Source organism: Contarinia nasturtii, unplaced genomic scaffold, assembly GCF_009176525.2.
Source record: "Contarinia nasturtii isolate CC-2019 unplaced genomic scaffold, AAFC_CNas_1.1 Cnas_scaffold_1240, whole genome shotgun sequence".
Classification (NCBI taxonomy): domain Eukaryota; kingdom Metazoa; phylum Arthropoda; class Insecta; order Diptera; family Cecidomyiidae; genus Contarinia; species Contarinia nasturtii.
In genome coordinates, this window is record NW_022198581.1 from 111,293 (window position 1) to 126,484 (window position 15,192).

General features: G+C 32.7%; 3 protein-coding genes across 5 annotated transcripts; 1 reads left to right on the forward strand and 2 right to left on the reverse strand.

Moving 5' to 3' along the window:
• Nucleotides 1-229: 229 nt before the first annotated feature.
• Nucleotides 230-2,671, reverse strand: LOC116345221 (ribosomal protein S6 kinase alpha-4-like). Its single transcript, XM_031774418.1, has 7 exons — nucleotides 2,364-2,671; nucleotides 2,009-2,142; nucleotides 1,505-1,853; nucleotides 1,165-1,413; nucleotides 1,051-1,099; nucleotides 821-957; nucleotides 230-752 (listed from the first exon to the last, which is right to left on the reverse strand). Exons 1-7 carry the CDS (start codon nucleotides 2,416-2,418, stop codon nucleotides 409-411), a joined length of 1,317 nt encoding a protein of 438 aa, XP_031630278.1. The 5' UTR covers nucleotides 2,419-2,671; the 3' UTR covers nucleotides 230-408.
• A 175-nt stretch (nucleotides 2,672-2,846) lies between these two features.
• On the forward strand, nucleotides 2,847-5,152 carry LOC116345387 (zinc finger protein 91-like). The gene is made up of 2 exons (XM_031774694.1): nucleotides 2,847-3,244; nucleotides 3,394-5,152. Exons 1-2 carry the CDS (start codon nucleotides 3,104-3,106, stop codon nucleotides 4,915-4,917), a joined length of 1,665 nt encoding a protein of 554 aa, XP_031630554.1. The 5' UTR covers nucleotides 2,847-3,103; the 3' UTR covers nucleotides 4,918-5,152.
• Nucleotides 5,153-5,355: 203 nt separating this feature from the next.
• On the reverse strand, nucleotides 5,356-13,233 carry LOC116345393. Of its 3 annotated transcripts, none has more exons than XM_031774703.1 (8): nucleotides 13,120-13,233; nucleotides 10,026-10,634; nucleotides 7,945-8,112; nucleotides 7,523-7,821; nucleotides 7,001-7,241; nucleotides 6,718-6,880; nucleotides 6,502-6,641; nucleotides 5,356-6,348 (listed from the first exon to the last, which is right to left on the reverse strand). In XM_031774703.1, the coding sequence occupies exons 2-8, from the start codon at nucleotides 10,260-10,262 to the stop codon at nucleotides 6,229-6,231; spliced, it is 1,368 nt and encodes a 455-aa protein (XP_031630563.1). In that variant the 5' UTR covers nucleotides 10,263-10,634; nucleotides 13,120-13,233; the 3' UTR covers nucleotides 5,356-6,228. The 3 variants fall into 3 exon arrangements, with proteins under 3 accessions (XP_031630563.1, XP_031630565.1, XP_031630564.1); XM_031774705.1 differs by lacking the exon at nucleotides 13,120-13,233 and adding an exon at nucleotides 13,014-13,112; XM_031774704.1 differs by lacking the exon at nucleotides 13,120-13,233 and adding an exon at nucleotides 10,917-11,026.
• Between the last annotated feature and the right edge of the window lie 1,959 nt (nucleotides 13,234-15,192).

Below are 15,192 nucleotides of genomic sequence, written 5' to 3' on the forward strand. Positions count from 1 at the left end.
TCTTGTCTGTGCCTGTCAAAACATGAATGTATGTTGTATGTTCATTCGTTTTGGGTACGGTTCACATACTTAATGTACCGCAGTAGTTTATCGAGCTTTGAACGCACTTTGAGCGCATTTTCACAATACTTTTTGAATTGTTTTCTTTTTTTCTTCCTATTTCGATCCATTAGGGAAAATAACACAATTTTTATATTGATGGAAATGTTGGTATTTATTATCAGAAAATGTCATACTCGCAGCCTCTTGCGGCAATAAATACAAAAAAATATGTCTTCAATCTTTTTTTTTTTTCATTTTCAATAAATATGTTTTGTTAAAAAAATGTGTCTTATTTTGAAATAATTTAAATCTCTTAAATTATCCAAGAAAAATTAGTCGTTAATATTGTTATAAATAAATAGTCATTCAAAATATCATTGAAAAACGGCGGTTACGTTTCGGTGTACGGTTGCTGCGCCGTACTTTGTCGTCGTCACTTCGATTTGGTACATTTTCATCATTCGGTTCATCGTCATCAACAATCATAGCCGTATTTTCCTGCAATGCTTCATTGAATGTCATTTTCGGTAGAATCATTTGCTTAATTACTTCGGTCGGCTTATTTGTAACGATAAGGAGATCCGATCTAAGTTGAATATTACACATTGGCGCTTCCAATGGAATTTTACTACTCAACGCGCTAATATCATCTTCGGTGAATCCAAAGAAGTCATCTTCTTCTTGAAATTCGGGTGCAACGTAATAAAATTCTGAAAATAAATCATATTTCTCTAATGAATCGCGATTTAAAAAAAAAAAAGAAAAAACCTTTTAATACCTTTTCGTCTATTTTCTTTGGGTTCTTCGAGTGAAAGTTCGCAGTGTTTTGTATACCTAATTTTAACATATTGTCCTGGTTGCTTTCTTTCGATGCAACTGTATTTCTTCAATTTAACCATCGTCCAATTTAATTGACTAAAATAAGAGTGAAAGAACAATGATCAATATGACGAATTAAAACATCTATAAATGAGCAATTTTTTGATATGAAGGAGATAATCCACTCACCTGAAAAATGCATGCTTTTTCACGGCTTCATATCCATCATGACCGGCTCCTAATTGGATAGAAAAATAAATGTTATTCAGATGAAAAACTAAGTTTTAGAGTTGAAAAGCATACCCAATCGTTGTGCAGGATTTTTGATTAACAATTGTTGGATAAAATCCATTACGCTCTTCGCATTTGGACCAAGGTAACTCAATTTTTTTAGATAAGGTGATTCATTTTTAATGCGACTACGATGTGTTTGATCGTCGATTCTCTTACTTGACGACAAAAACGGTGAATGGCCCACTAATAATTCGAATGCCACAATACCCAATGACCACCAGTCAACTTCGAAGCTATGACCGTTATCGCTTAACATTTCTGTGGGGTGAAAAAAGATCGAGAACAATGATTGATACACATGCTTTAATGATGCAATTCGTTTTTTTTTGTGTTTAAAAATGATAATTACCGGGAGCAAAATATGCCAAAGTGCCAGCTTCGCCTTGTAGCCGCTCGTTTTTGTTAATTTTTTGTGCCAAACCAAAATCGGTTAGTAAAATATGACCATCACCAGCGATTAGAACATTTTCCAGCTTTAAATCACGATATACGATACGATAACGATGTAGGTACTCAATGGCCAATATAATTTCCGCACAACAAACTTTCATTTCTTTTAATGTCAATACGCCCGCTTGTAGGTGGTTAAATAAATTACCATCTAATATGTAATCCATAACAAAATGATATGCATGACGTGTTTTGCTTGCATACTTCAATTGAATGAAGAATGGAACATCATGCACCAATTTGAGCGTCTATCGATAGAAATTGTTATCATTCAGTGACAGCGACAACGAAAACAAACATTAGAAAGAAACAAATTATGTAAAAATATTGTCTATTCGTCGATTGAATCGAAAGTGAATTTTATTCTATTGGCTAATGTCATAAGAAAATTTGGTTATCTTACTCTGAATTCATTACGACAAATTCTATGCTGATGTGAGTAGTCGAATTTCGGATCTGGAGTAATGGTCTTGACTGCATATAACAATCCATCATCTATACCCCCATTTTTACATGCCAAATGGATACAACCGAAATCTGTATAAAGAAATGATTTATTGAAAATATTGATATGTGAATTTGAAATGACATACAATGTGCTCATTTCACACGGTACATCGGTTTATTGCTGTGTGCGCATACAATCTGTTGAGTTATATATATTGTATGTGTAATGAAATCATGAAATCTTTTCGACTTATGGTGAAATAAAATCACAATCGAGAATGTCATTGTTTAAAATTAAATTTTTTACTTACTGCCCGCATCAATAAGACTTAATATGGTCAGCGAATTTCTTGAATTATTCGACATCGTTATGAAAATTCTTTGTGCACTTTGCACTTTGTTGATTGTTTTGAAATTGCAGTTTGCCGGGCTGCAATACGATTTATGCTATTTGTTTTTCACCAGTTATGTGTTTTTTTTTTATATTAATGGACGAAATAATATACGAGAGTGCATCATTCACAGACAATGAATGCTTTTATTCAAATCTATACAACAAAAATGCTCAACATATTTCTTAAACGTTTACTAATGGTTTCTGTCGAAGTTAACGGCACTGTTTTAATGATATGAGTTTAGCACCAAAAATCATCCAGAGTATTGTCATTGTGAATGGATGCATTCAAAACTCATTCGTATGCGACATTGAACGCATCCATTTTGCTCGTTTGCTGACTGAAGAGTCGAGAACTGTCATACAAAATTTGCGGATTTAGCGCTGTTTTATTATTGTTTTTGTGTGCTATATCATAAAGTGTTGCTGTATCGTTAGTTTTCCATGTTGTGTTGATTGTACCAAACATCATTAGTGAATTTGCGTCCAGTCGTTTGTTATTTTTCAAATTAAAGAGGCCATTGTTTTCCAAACATTGCTTATTATATTGACATTCATTTATCGGATGCCGAAATTATTTGTGGAAAAATAAAATAAATACGCGTTAAAATACCAACAACACACCGACCAGGGCCGAGAATAATAATATTTCACACAATGAGCAAAGAATTGCATGCGACAAAATGTCGTGCGTGTATGTTTCCATTGAATACGGCTACAAATATTGTGCCCATATTCAAAGAATACAAATCCAGCACGATGTTGGCGCACATGATAGCCGAAACCATTCACATTTTGGTATGTATAGATTATTTTTATAATGAAAAATATATTTCGTTGCAAATTGATTTATTTTGAAATTGGATTTTTGGCGTGGTAAATAAAAGAATATCTATATATATATATATATAATATTGATGATTTATACTTGATTGTGTACTTTGTAGCCGGAGCCAAACGATAATTTGGGTGGTAATGTGTGTAAACTGTGCGCCGAAAAGATATATGCGTTCTACGAATTTCGTTTGTCGTACTTAGAATCGGAGAAAAAACTTCGTGAAATGTTATTGAAATACGAAACGAACCAAAGACTGACGGCATCATATTCTGATTCGGTGTCCAGCATGAGTATGAATGAAGACGATGACAATAGTAGCGCACAACCAAAATTCGAAATTTCCGAACCTGGAGGCATACTCGATAATTTAGAATGCCGTGATTGTGGGCGACGTTTTGAACGTGAACTTGAGCTTCGAATTCATTCGCATATACATCGTCACATTGAAACACCGTCACAGAACAATGATTCACAAAATGGTTTCGACGACCAATTTTTGATCGCCAATATTAAAAGTGAACCCGTAGAATATGTGTTTGATCCAATGGATTGGCCAGATACGACACAAAGTGATGCCGATAATTCGTCACTGCAAGCCGATGACGATTTGAGATGGAAGTGTACGATTTGTCAAAAACGATTTTTGCGTCGGGCACATTTGCGTGCCCATCGACGACAACATGCACTCGAACGGTCCGATACGGCACCGAAACCAACCAGCACCAATACGAACGCCAATATAAGCGGTATTGCGGTTACTGCAACCACTAGCAGTGCCACTACCACTCCCACCACCGCAACCGTCATCAGTGAGAAAAAAAATAAACTGAAAGAAGAGAAAAAAATCATTCCAGCACAACAAAAGCATGAAAAAACCAACGTAAATCTGTTGAAAAAAAAATTCAATTTGAATGTTACGGCCGACGCCCAACATGAACGATGGCAATGTAAAAAATGCTTCTCAACATTCCGTACCCGCCGTTTATTACGCGATCATAATGTTGTTCATCGAAATTTGCATCAATCATTTACATTGCTCGATTTAGATGCAAACTTCTTAACCGGCACATCTGGCACCGATGCATCGATCATTCATTTTGATGCCGATTCGGATGATGCTGTCGCTGCTGCAACAGCGGCCGCCGTTGCCATGGATGTGGAACGATTAAAAAGTTCACCAGCCAAAAAATTACAAACCAATACACCACCAAAATCGCATTCAACGCCAGTAGTAAAGCACAGCAGTAGTGGCAGCAACACGAGTGAATCACGATGGAAGTGCCCAAAGTGCCGGAAAGTATTCGATACGCCAAAAGCGTTGCGTAAACATAAATTAGCCAACCATACGTTCGAAATCAAATTGAATCTCAAATCAAAGAATTTTATCAGCGATAAGAAAAGTGTTAGTTTCAGTGATTTGATGTCCAAAAAAAAGAAATTGGAAGTGCGTTCACAATTCACTGAACGAGATTGGCCATGTAATAGCTGTGGTCAGGTATTCAATCGCCGCAACTTATTACGCGAACATCGGCGCACGGTGCATATGCTCAAACCAACGGTCGGCGTATCAATATCAATGAAACAGGAAGAAATGGAAGATTTTGTGGCCGAAGAATACGCAGTTGCCGATTAAAATGGCACGCATCTACATAACGACAACCAGAAACACATAAACAAGCAAACATATACATACACCGAATATACACTCTTTTTAAAAATTACGTTTTGACTCAGATTGTAATATTTGCATATATATGCATTGAACCAACCATTTTATTTTGAGCTCATTTTTTTTCGTTTTCATTTCGAACCCTTTATAGCTTCTATACGAATTTAATGACATTTTATTCTCTCTCTCTATTTCTTTTTTATTATTTTTTTTTAAAGATTTTTTTTCGTTATATTAATTTTTTGCATTGAGTTTTAGGTCACAGTATTGATTAAACGTGTTTGATGAATTTCCAATGTGTAGACAAATATTTTCATTCTCATTTTTTTTTTTAAATAAAGAAATAAAATAAAACAAATATGAGTTTAATTTTTTTAATCATTTTTATATTGTTTTTTTTTTTGTCTCTTTTACATAGAAAATATGACTTCATTTTGGTGCACGAAAATTTGTGTTCGCACCCAAGAGAATGAAAAATATAAAAAAACTACAATCGAATTGGCTGTTTTGATTCAGTTAGAGCCGTGATTTGGTACAACGAGTTCTTTAAATGGGATAAAATCAACAACTTATATCGATGCAATTGTTTATTTTGCTTGGAATCTCCTTGTGTTTGTATTTTTCTCGTTAATTAATACAAAACATTTTTTGTTGCATTTCAATTTTAATTCGAGTTTTGTTTATGTACTTTTTAACATGGCAATCGTCGTTTATATTTGAACTTTATTTTTTTATTGCTGTAAATTTATTCAAATCGAATTCACATTCATTAACTTGGACAACAATTCTCAACAAAATATACTCTTTTAACACAAACTCAAAGAAAGTTTCCCATTTACACCTCATCTATAATCTAAAATGGAAAAATTGAGAACAATTTACTTCAGTTTTTTGACATTTTCATTTTGGATTCTGTGTTGCATCGTAGCGCACGATGGATTCGAAATAATCCAATCAACGGTACTTATATCATTTGTTAGGTATATCAGTTACAAGGTAAAAATTGTATAAATCATTTTTAAAATAGGAATCTGTATCGCTCACTCGCTTTTTATCGAACAAAAGTGTTTTTTTCTTCTCTCTCTCTCTCCCTTTTTTAATAAAGAGAAAACGATTATTACATTTATATGAATTGTGTATGTTGTGAATTGATGAAAAAATGAGGATTTTCTTTAGAATTATCGTTTTCCATCATCTTAAACGTCTACAGTAATTATATATGAATTAGAAAAAAGAATTTGTAAAAAACATTATAGTCTCTCGATTGTTGAAACACTAGATTTGAGTGCTGAATCGTGGCTTCGGCAAATCACCAAAAATTGCTTCGCCATGTACACTCTGTGCTAAAGCTTTTATACTGGCAGCGATATCAACATTATCTTGTCGATCAGGATACTAAAATAGAAGAATTTTAATGACGATTAAATAAAATGGAAAATAAAAGTACAAAAAACAATAGAAATTAAAATGAAAATTCACTATTTCAACATTTTGGTGAAAGGTGAGTTTTCTAAAGTCAATTTCTACCATTGGCCTTTTTATATCTACCTCTTCGTAGTCGTCTTCGTTGCGTTGATTGAAAATCGGCACAGCCATCGGAAGACTTTGTGCAACATACATTTTTGAACTGGTTTTTCGTGCAGTCGGCGTAATTTTTATTCCGCTATTCCGACTAACATACGAATCTTCTGTAATATCAAAATGTAACAATAAGTTTTTGTTGCAAATTTTTTCATTAAAACAAAAAATCCATTCAGTTCATACCATACTCTTCATCATCATCAACAACTTCATCATCGGATTGTGTCATATGTGGCATTTTACTATCACGTGTATCTAAGCCATCCATATCGAAGAAAATATCATCGTCAGCATTTGAGTTTCGTTGAGATACTTTGTCTGGTGTGGAATGTTTGATCTTTTCTGCCTGTAAAAACAATTACACAAATTCGATAAGAATGTAATGTTGAAATCAACGCACATTTCATATGTACGTCATATGATCGAAATAAAACTGTCGATAAACGACTATGATACGGCTACGTACGTGTTTTTTAGTGACTATATTTTGATTGGGGTTGTTGAGTAACAAAAATGATTGGGGTTGTTGTTTGAAATTCGGACTATTGCCAATGCTCATTGGCGTACTATCTGGGGTGACTGGCGGCGTCAGATCTGACAACAACTTTGAATTTGCACTTAAATTACCCATCAATGTTGTATCATTGCTTGATTCATTATTACCAATATTATTAATGCCTTTAATTGACATATCGTCTTCAATTGCCCTGTAAAAATAAACAAACATAAGAATTAATACATTCAAATGACTTTTTTTTAATTCCATCTTTCACGCTCATACACATGATTTAAAAAAAAATGTATTTCACTTCAAATATTTACACCAGACACATATATTTTCAAAGGAATGTTTTCATGCATCATACATTTGGAATTTTGTTAGCACAACCTTGTGTATAGCTCACGAAAAAAAAAACAACAACGCGTAAGAACATTCACCACCAAATGTATTCTAAGATGAAAAATATTGAAAAGAAAAAAAACTCACCGTAAAATGTCTTGATAGTCTTGTTCGGCTTTTTCTCGAAATGCTCGTAGAGTGGCCATTTGTTGTTTAGTATATAGATCGATACGGTCTTCGGTGGCTTCCGTTTCGGATTGAATAATATTCTTTAGATATTGCCTCAGTTGTTTTGTTCGATTATTGCCGTTATTTTCATGCTTATTTTTGATATTGTTTGTTGCATCAATCATTTCAACATCGGTTGACTTCGGATTTAGTAAAATATTAAATGACTTAGAAAAGAATTTTTGCGTTTTAATTATGTTGATTTTCTCTTGGTTAGTCTGAAATTTAGAGAGAAACAAATAAATCGGTATTATTTTGTTGTTGTTTATTTTCGAAATGAGACGATTAGGTAAAGGTCGAAATGGCATTTAGCCAAAATGACAACAGCAACAAATAATTACCCATAACGATGGATTGATTAGCGTTTTTGCCGAATCATTGGCCTGGGCGTGAGTGATTGTTTTGCAATGACGGCAGGTGTGCACATTCCAATTTTCAATCAACGCAACACTTATCAAATTTTTGTGTTGAATTGCTGGTGCAATCAAAGATGCAGTGGATAGTTTGGCCTATAGAAATGAGAAAAAAATCAAAATCAAATCATAATGTTTTATCAATTTTAAAGAATCAAGCAATTCAATATTAAACAAAGAGACCATTTTTTTAATGAACCCCATTTATACGTTTGTTTACGCTATAAACGGAGAGATATTTTTTTATACACTCACACGATAAGAAAATAGATTTCGAAACGATGAACAAGATTTTATCGATGTTCAAAAAGTTTAAGCAACCGAAAAAAGGAAGTCAACAAGAACGAATATAGCAATAAACAATTTCGGCCATTGAATAAAACGCAACCACGCTTTGTTTGGCCATACACTTCGATCGCTGCAATTATCATAATCACACCGTGCTGCGATTCGCACGAAAGAGATAAAAAAAAAGTTTCCCGTGCAGTAAATATAATAATACGAGATGTAGCATCTTACTATTTAATATGTCTGGATTATTTGTTCTTTTATCATTCTTGAGTGTGTCTATGTGGTTCCCTTGTCATCACTGTCTTGCTTTCTCTCTTTCTCTTTTTTTTCTTATTGAAAATATTGTTGAACATCTTTTATATTTTTTCTAACAATAATTTCTTCAAGAAAAGAAGCGAGCATAAGATCTTGCACGACTGAAACGAGAAGAAATGTATTTACTTCTTGTTTTTTTTTCTTACACGATCGTCACATTGCAGTTGCTTTGTAGGCGTTACGTTAATCGTTTATACACATCACGCGTTCATGACATAGAATTAATATATCTTGGCTCGGTTGGTTGTTGTTTTTTTTTGTAATATTTACTGTATGTGTTCATATTGTGTGGCTTTGCATGGCTCTTTCTCTCTCTCTCTCATTCTAGTCACTTGGCGCAAATAAACTCCCCGTGTATAAAATATTAGATTTTTTTTCCTTCGTTTCTCAACCAATTAGAACGGTGCTTGGTAAAGTGCTCACATATTTTATTAGAATTTATTAAAATGCATTTTATGATATAAAATCATATTAGCAAACGGATCGTTGAAACCATTCGTATTCTTTGCGTGAATGTATGAATAGATTATTTTTTTTTCATTGTGAAAAGTAGCCGAAGAATGACTGTAGTTTTTATTTGTTTTATTATTAATATTATTTTTTTGTTCATCCAGCATTAGCAACAAAACGAAGTGCAAACAAAAAATGTTGCATGCGAAAGCAATTGAAAACTGTAATCAACTGCAGAATATTTTACACGAGCATCGCCGCACGTAGTAATAAAATGAATTCGAAAAAGATGATTGTACAATAAACTACAAGCAGACGATGAAAATAGTGCATAGATGATTAGTTCAAATCGCGTCATCTCTTTCCTAGTTATTGCCATGTTTGCTCCAGGACGTGCGTAATAGAACCACTGAAGAAACAGAAAAAAAATAATGCAATTCCAAGCACTGGAGCACTCTATTTCAATTAGCCGTCACCACTGGCGTTTAAATCTCTATAAGAAGTAAGTGAATAAGAAAGAAAATGAAAGAAACAAACAAACATGAAACTCATCAGGTTATTAAAACAAATGATTTTGATTGTGCGAACGACGACGACAAAGCGACAGAAAAAAAAACAGTGCACACACGGTTGCATCATAATACCGAGCATTGCCACTAAACGAATGTATTTATCAAAATAAGTACAATTTTTGCAGTTGTTGTAATCACATTCACACAATCTACACACACGATGCGCGGGTGCATAAGCGCTAGCTAGCAAATCGATTCGCAGTAAGCACATATAGGAGAACGAAAATGGTCAGCCAATTGAGCCGCCAACACCAGGAACATGAACAACAACCATAAATAATTGATTATATCACATCATTATATATATGTATACATATAATAACAACACCTAATAGCTATAATCGTAATATCGTATTTATGGTATGTATAGAGTATATTTACCGTGCGGAAAAATTGCAATTGATTGCTATCGAGATTTTCGGCCGTGGAACACGGTATGTAAGGTGGTTGCTCTTCATGATTGTCCTCTAAATTATCGCGTTGATTGACCGATGGTGATGATGACGATGAAATGGTGTTTGCATTCGGCGATGCATAATTGGATATCGATACTGCTACTGGCAAATTATTGGCCGTCGATTTAAGCGTAATGTTCAGGCACTTGCACGCGATCAGCATTTTGTTGTTTATCGTTCACTCTGTGTGGCTTTTTTCTGTCTATCTTTCTTTCGTTCCTTTTTGGTTTTGTTCTCTCTCTCTCTCTTTCTCTCTGTTTCACTCACTTAAATTTTCGATGCGATGTGTGTCAGTTTAATTTGAATAGTTCTTATTTTCCACCGAAACAATTCTCTCTTCTATCTCGCAATTTCAAAATAAATGAAATTAAAGAAATAACTAAATTGTTGTCTCTTTTTTTTTGTATTCTCTTGCGATCGTCCAAACCGAATGTTTTCTTCCGTCACACTTCGTTCAACAAACAATAATTCGACTTGAATTTTTATGGCTGCTGTTCACTCACATTCAACCAGTTGTTGCCGCACAAAAGCCAAACTAAAAACCAAAAATGAAAAAGAAGAGGATAAATGAAACAAACGCCACAAAATAAAAGCCGATTGTTTTGATAATCATTTCGTTTATTTACGATGGCCTAAGTCAAATAAAAATTGAACTAAAGCTTGCGCGTTTTCAGTTTGTTTATTATTTTCGGCAAAATTGATAAAATGCCGATAAATACAAAAAAAAAAACGATTTTTTTTTAATGACAGTAATGAATGAAACCGATTCATTGATCCTGCCAAGAAAAAAATCCTTCAACACACTAATGGCATTTACCGAAAATATAAAACTTCAACGAATGCCGATGGTAAAACACACAATTTTGAAAAAATCTACTTATAATATTAATATTTTTTGTTAGTTTCTACATTTACACAAGCTAAATTTGTTGTAGTGACTACTTTATATTTTTGTTGAATTATATATAGCGTACACTTCGGTAGACTTTTGTATATACATATATATGTATGTTTTATGAAATGTACAACAAAAACGACTGTTTGCTCTGTCAAAGCAGCACGTATGTTGTGTCCCATTCTCAATATGTTCAAAACACATACATTTACAATGCATCACGTCACACACATAGAGATGAGAAAAAATAACAACAACAACAACTAACTCTCAATGCAAATACCTATATTCAAATAAAACGCGTTATATTTTATACAAGCGGCTGTTTCGACACGCACACATATGTATCGTTCAGCTGTGCTGGGCAATTCTATATGTATATTGTACCTATATTGCTACTGTTGCTTTTTATTTATTATTTTTATTCGCGTACACATATCATATAATTCTTCTTTTTTTGTGGTATATCTTGATTTTTTTTTAGTTTTGAGCCGAAACACATTGCCCATTCGCTTAAGTGAGAGATAGGAAGACACGAATAAAAAAAATCTATGTATACGAACAGACAAATTTAATATATAATTTATTTTTGTTATAAATTGCGCACGTTAAAAGTACTTCCATCACCAACGAATTGTTCATTATGATTGGACCGAAGATGAAGTTTTTCTATATTTCTCGCTCTTTTGCCCTCTCATACCCTATCGGCTTTGATGGTCCTACTGGCAATCGAAATAAAGTGAACATAGCGATAATTTGAACAGCGGCTTGATTTGGTCAAAATTGCCGAGTAATTGCCTATTGTCAGATTAAACATCAGAATCTACCTTCATGAAAAAAAAAATTCCATTTGATTTCATGAATAACCTAGGTAACTTTGAACACGACATTGAAAAATCAACAATCAAATTGAATATTCTATCTATGGTAAGTTGAAATTCATAAAAGGGGTATTCTCTCCATTGTTCTTCAGCTATACAAAATCACACGTACATTGCACACTAAAAACTGTGCACAAATACACATTGACATTCAATATCGCACATGTTCTTTGCGCCTCATAACAATCGCTTCAAAAACATAAATGGTACATTTGAGGAAACAATGATTGAAAATGACTGTCGACTCGTTCACGTTTGCAAAAGTGTTATTGAAATCTATTTCTCCCTCATTTCAACAACAACAACAAAATTAACAGAAATCAAATCACCATACCAATCCAATTAGTTGCACAACATACACACTCGACTGTGACTTTTTGTTGTTTATTATTATTTTATTAGTCTTGTTGTTTCCTTAATTCGAATGCAAATTTTTGATTTAAAGAAAAGAGATAGAGAGAGAGAAAAAAACAACAAATTTAATCAATTCACAAGCGTAAAATCGTGACCAATGCATTTTGAGAGCACTTTTTTGTGAGCCATGCAATCAATGATTCTAGCTCATAATAAATCTATCTTCATCTAAAATATTTTGTGTTGGTGTTACATATACAATATTTTTGTTTTTTTGTTTTTCAGTAAAACTATATAAGTCACTCAATTGAGTGTCAGTTGCACATAACAACTTTTTTTTCGTCTTCTCTATCACAAACTTCTATGCGTCTGTATTTTTTTTTCAAGTGACTACACATTCTCATTCTCACGTATATTTGTACGTTAAGAGATAGTGCAAAGAGAATTGTTGCACAAAAATTCTCTCAAACAACATCAGAATTTTGAAATCGTTCCAACACCATCACACACGTTTGAATGCCGATTTTGTGATCGACAATAATTTTGTTTATTCATGATTGTTTCAGAGTTAGATAAACGAAATAACGACACAAGAAAAATAAATGCCGAACTGATGTGATCCCTCTATATTGCTGATATTAACACAGATATATTAATGAACTGACTATATTAACTATTTCAAGTCAAGTTGATTTGTTTATCTGATTTTCTATTTAATCTTTTTTTTTTCTTTTTTAAATAGAAATTTTTCTAATGAAATAAGCCTATGCCAACAAAATATTACCAATCAAATCGAAAATTTTCTATTTAAAAAAAATCACTTTTTGATGCCAATTTTTTTCTATCTTTTCTTTTAATAAAATCTTACTTCGATACCAAAAGCGACATACCTATGTTATAAGTAGTGTACAACAAAAACGACTGTTTAAGCTACTGTCAAAATGCGCTCGTGTATTGCGTCGCACACAATTCCGGGCTCCTTTTTTACACACTCATATACACAAGCTCACTCTACCATCTATTGTGAACCATATGAGAAAAGACTTTATACATATATACGCACACAAACACACACACACACACACACACACCAATTCAAATGCGCAGATACATGTATGAACGCTTCAGCTGTGCTGTTACTGTGTTAATATATACACGGACCGCAGTTGTTGTTTTTTTGGATATATTATTTGCCGATTAATTACCATTTCTTTAAGACCGAACTCCGGGATGTGACCAGAGAAATTACTTTATATTTTATACTTAAATTTGTTTCGTTGTTTTTATAAGTTCTCTGCTCCACTATACTACTTTTGCTTCAATCGTATTGTATTATAGTTTTATTTTTAAATCATTATTTCATCGTTTCTCTTCACATAGTAATTTTTTCTTCTCTGATATCTCAACTTCAACATTTTGCGAGAAAAAAAAAACCTTTAAACGAACGCATTAACTCATCTTCGCATTGATTTTTTTTTTGTATTTCGGATTCAATTGAATCAATGACCAAGTACGACAGCCATACACAGAAGCGAAGAAAAGAAGAAAAAAAGAAATCAAGAACAGTTATTGCAAAGTCAATTTGACCCGCGTTGACTATACAACCAACAAATCGCTTCAATTTCATCGCGTTTCTTCAACTCACACTCTTATAAGCTTTCCAATTCTTTTCACATCTTTAATATCGTCTCGCGTTTTGTATACGGTTTACGGGTTCGGTGATTATTTTCAACACAAAAATATTTTTACTTTAATTTATATTTATTTATTCAAATTTGTGTTTCTCTTTCGATGAACGGTAAAATTTATTGTCATTATTCGCACAACAATAACAACACCAAAACCTTTTAAATAGCAAACTTTTATGGCCCAATCATGGAATGACGGTTTATTACAGGCTTAATTTTTTTTATCATAAGTACATTTTTCGTCTATTTTCTTTTATCAATTCATGATAAAATTGCAGATTCGTTACTTTTTTTTTAATTGGATTAAAACAAAAGCAAAAAGATTTTTTGTTTTGTTTTTGGCGAAATTTAACTGTGAAATAGGCCTTTGGATGCACACTTTAATTGAGTAGTTTAATAATTGCCATTCCAATGGATTTCAGTCTCAATTAAATTTCTTTACGAAAAGAAAATATAATGAATTTCGCACGCCCTATTCCATCTGCCGTCAATGATGAGCCGTATTGAAAATTATTATTCTTATTCATATTGAGGCCATCATTCAAAATGATTTCATACCAAGAAATTGCATGCTATTCGATGGCCGTACAAATTCACACTCAATGTATGTACGTCAGTTACAATAGCCATGTGAAAAGCAACAAAAAAAACGAAATATTCTTTGAATTTCATGTTTATGCACTTTGATTGCGAAATGGTCATAAAAGCGAAATGGATTTTATTACACCGATAGTATTATACGGCTAAGTGAAATGCATTACAGAACAAAAAAAAAAACATAAGAACACGAATTTGCTTGGAAATTACCTCATTGCAAATTGCTGATGTGAACATTTAGGTATTATTATTATTATTATTCATTTCATAAAATATGAAATTAAAAGTTTTTCTTTCAAATCAGCAGAAAAAGTTGAATTTTAAGTATTCAATTAGTACAACAGATTGAATTTAACAAAAAAAAATCAATTTCTTCAATTTAAAATTTAATTTTTGGGTATGAAATTTCAATTTATTCCAAATCGTGATTTATTTTGAAATTTATTTGTGTGCCGCATTATTTTTTCTTATTTAATACAGAAAATTGGTGAAAAGAAGAATTCATTGGCCATTTTCTTTGATTTTAAAAATTTAAAATGAAGGTGAATGTGAATATGAATCGGGCAACAAGTGATAGAAATGAAAGTGTTGCCCGTATATGTTTTGTATGTATGTGTATTTTGCTTGCGCACGCCATCTAAGTTGTTAAAAGTGGAATGTGTGACAAAATATATTTCA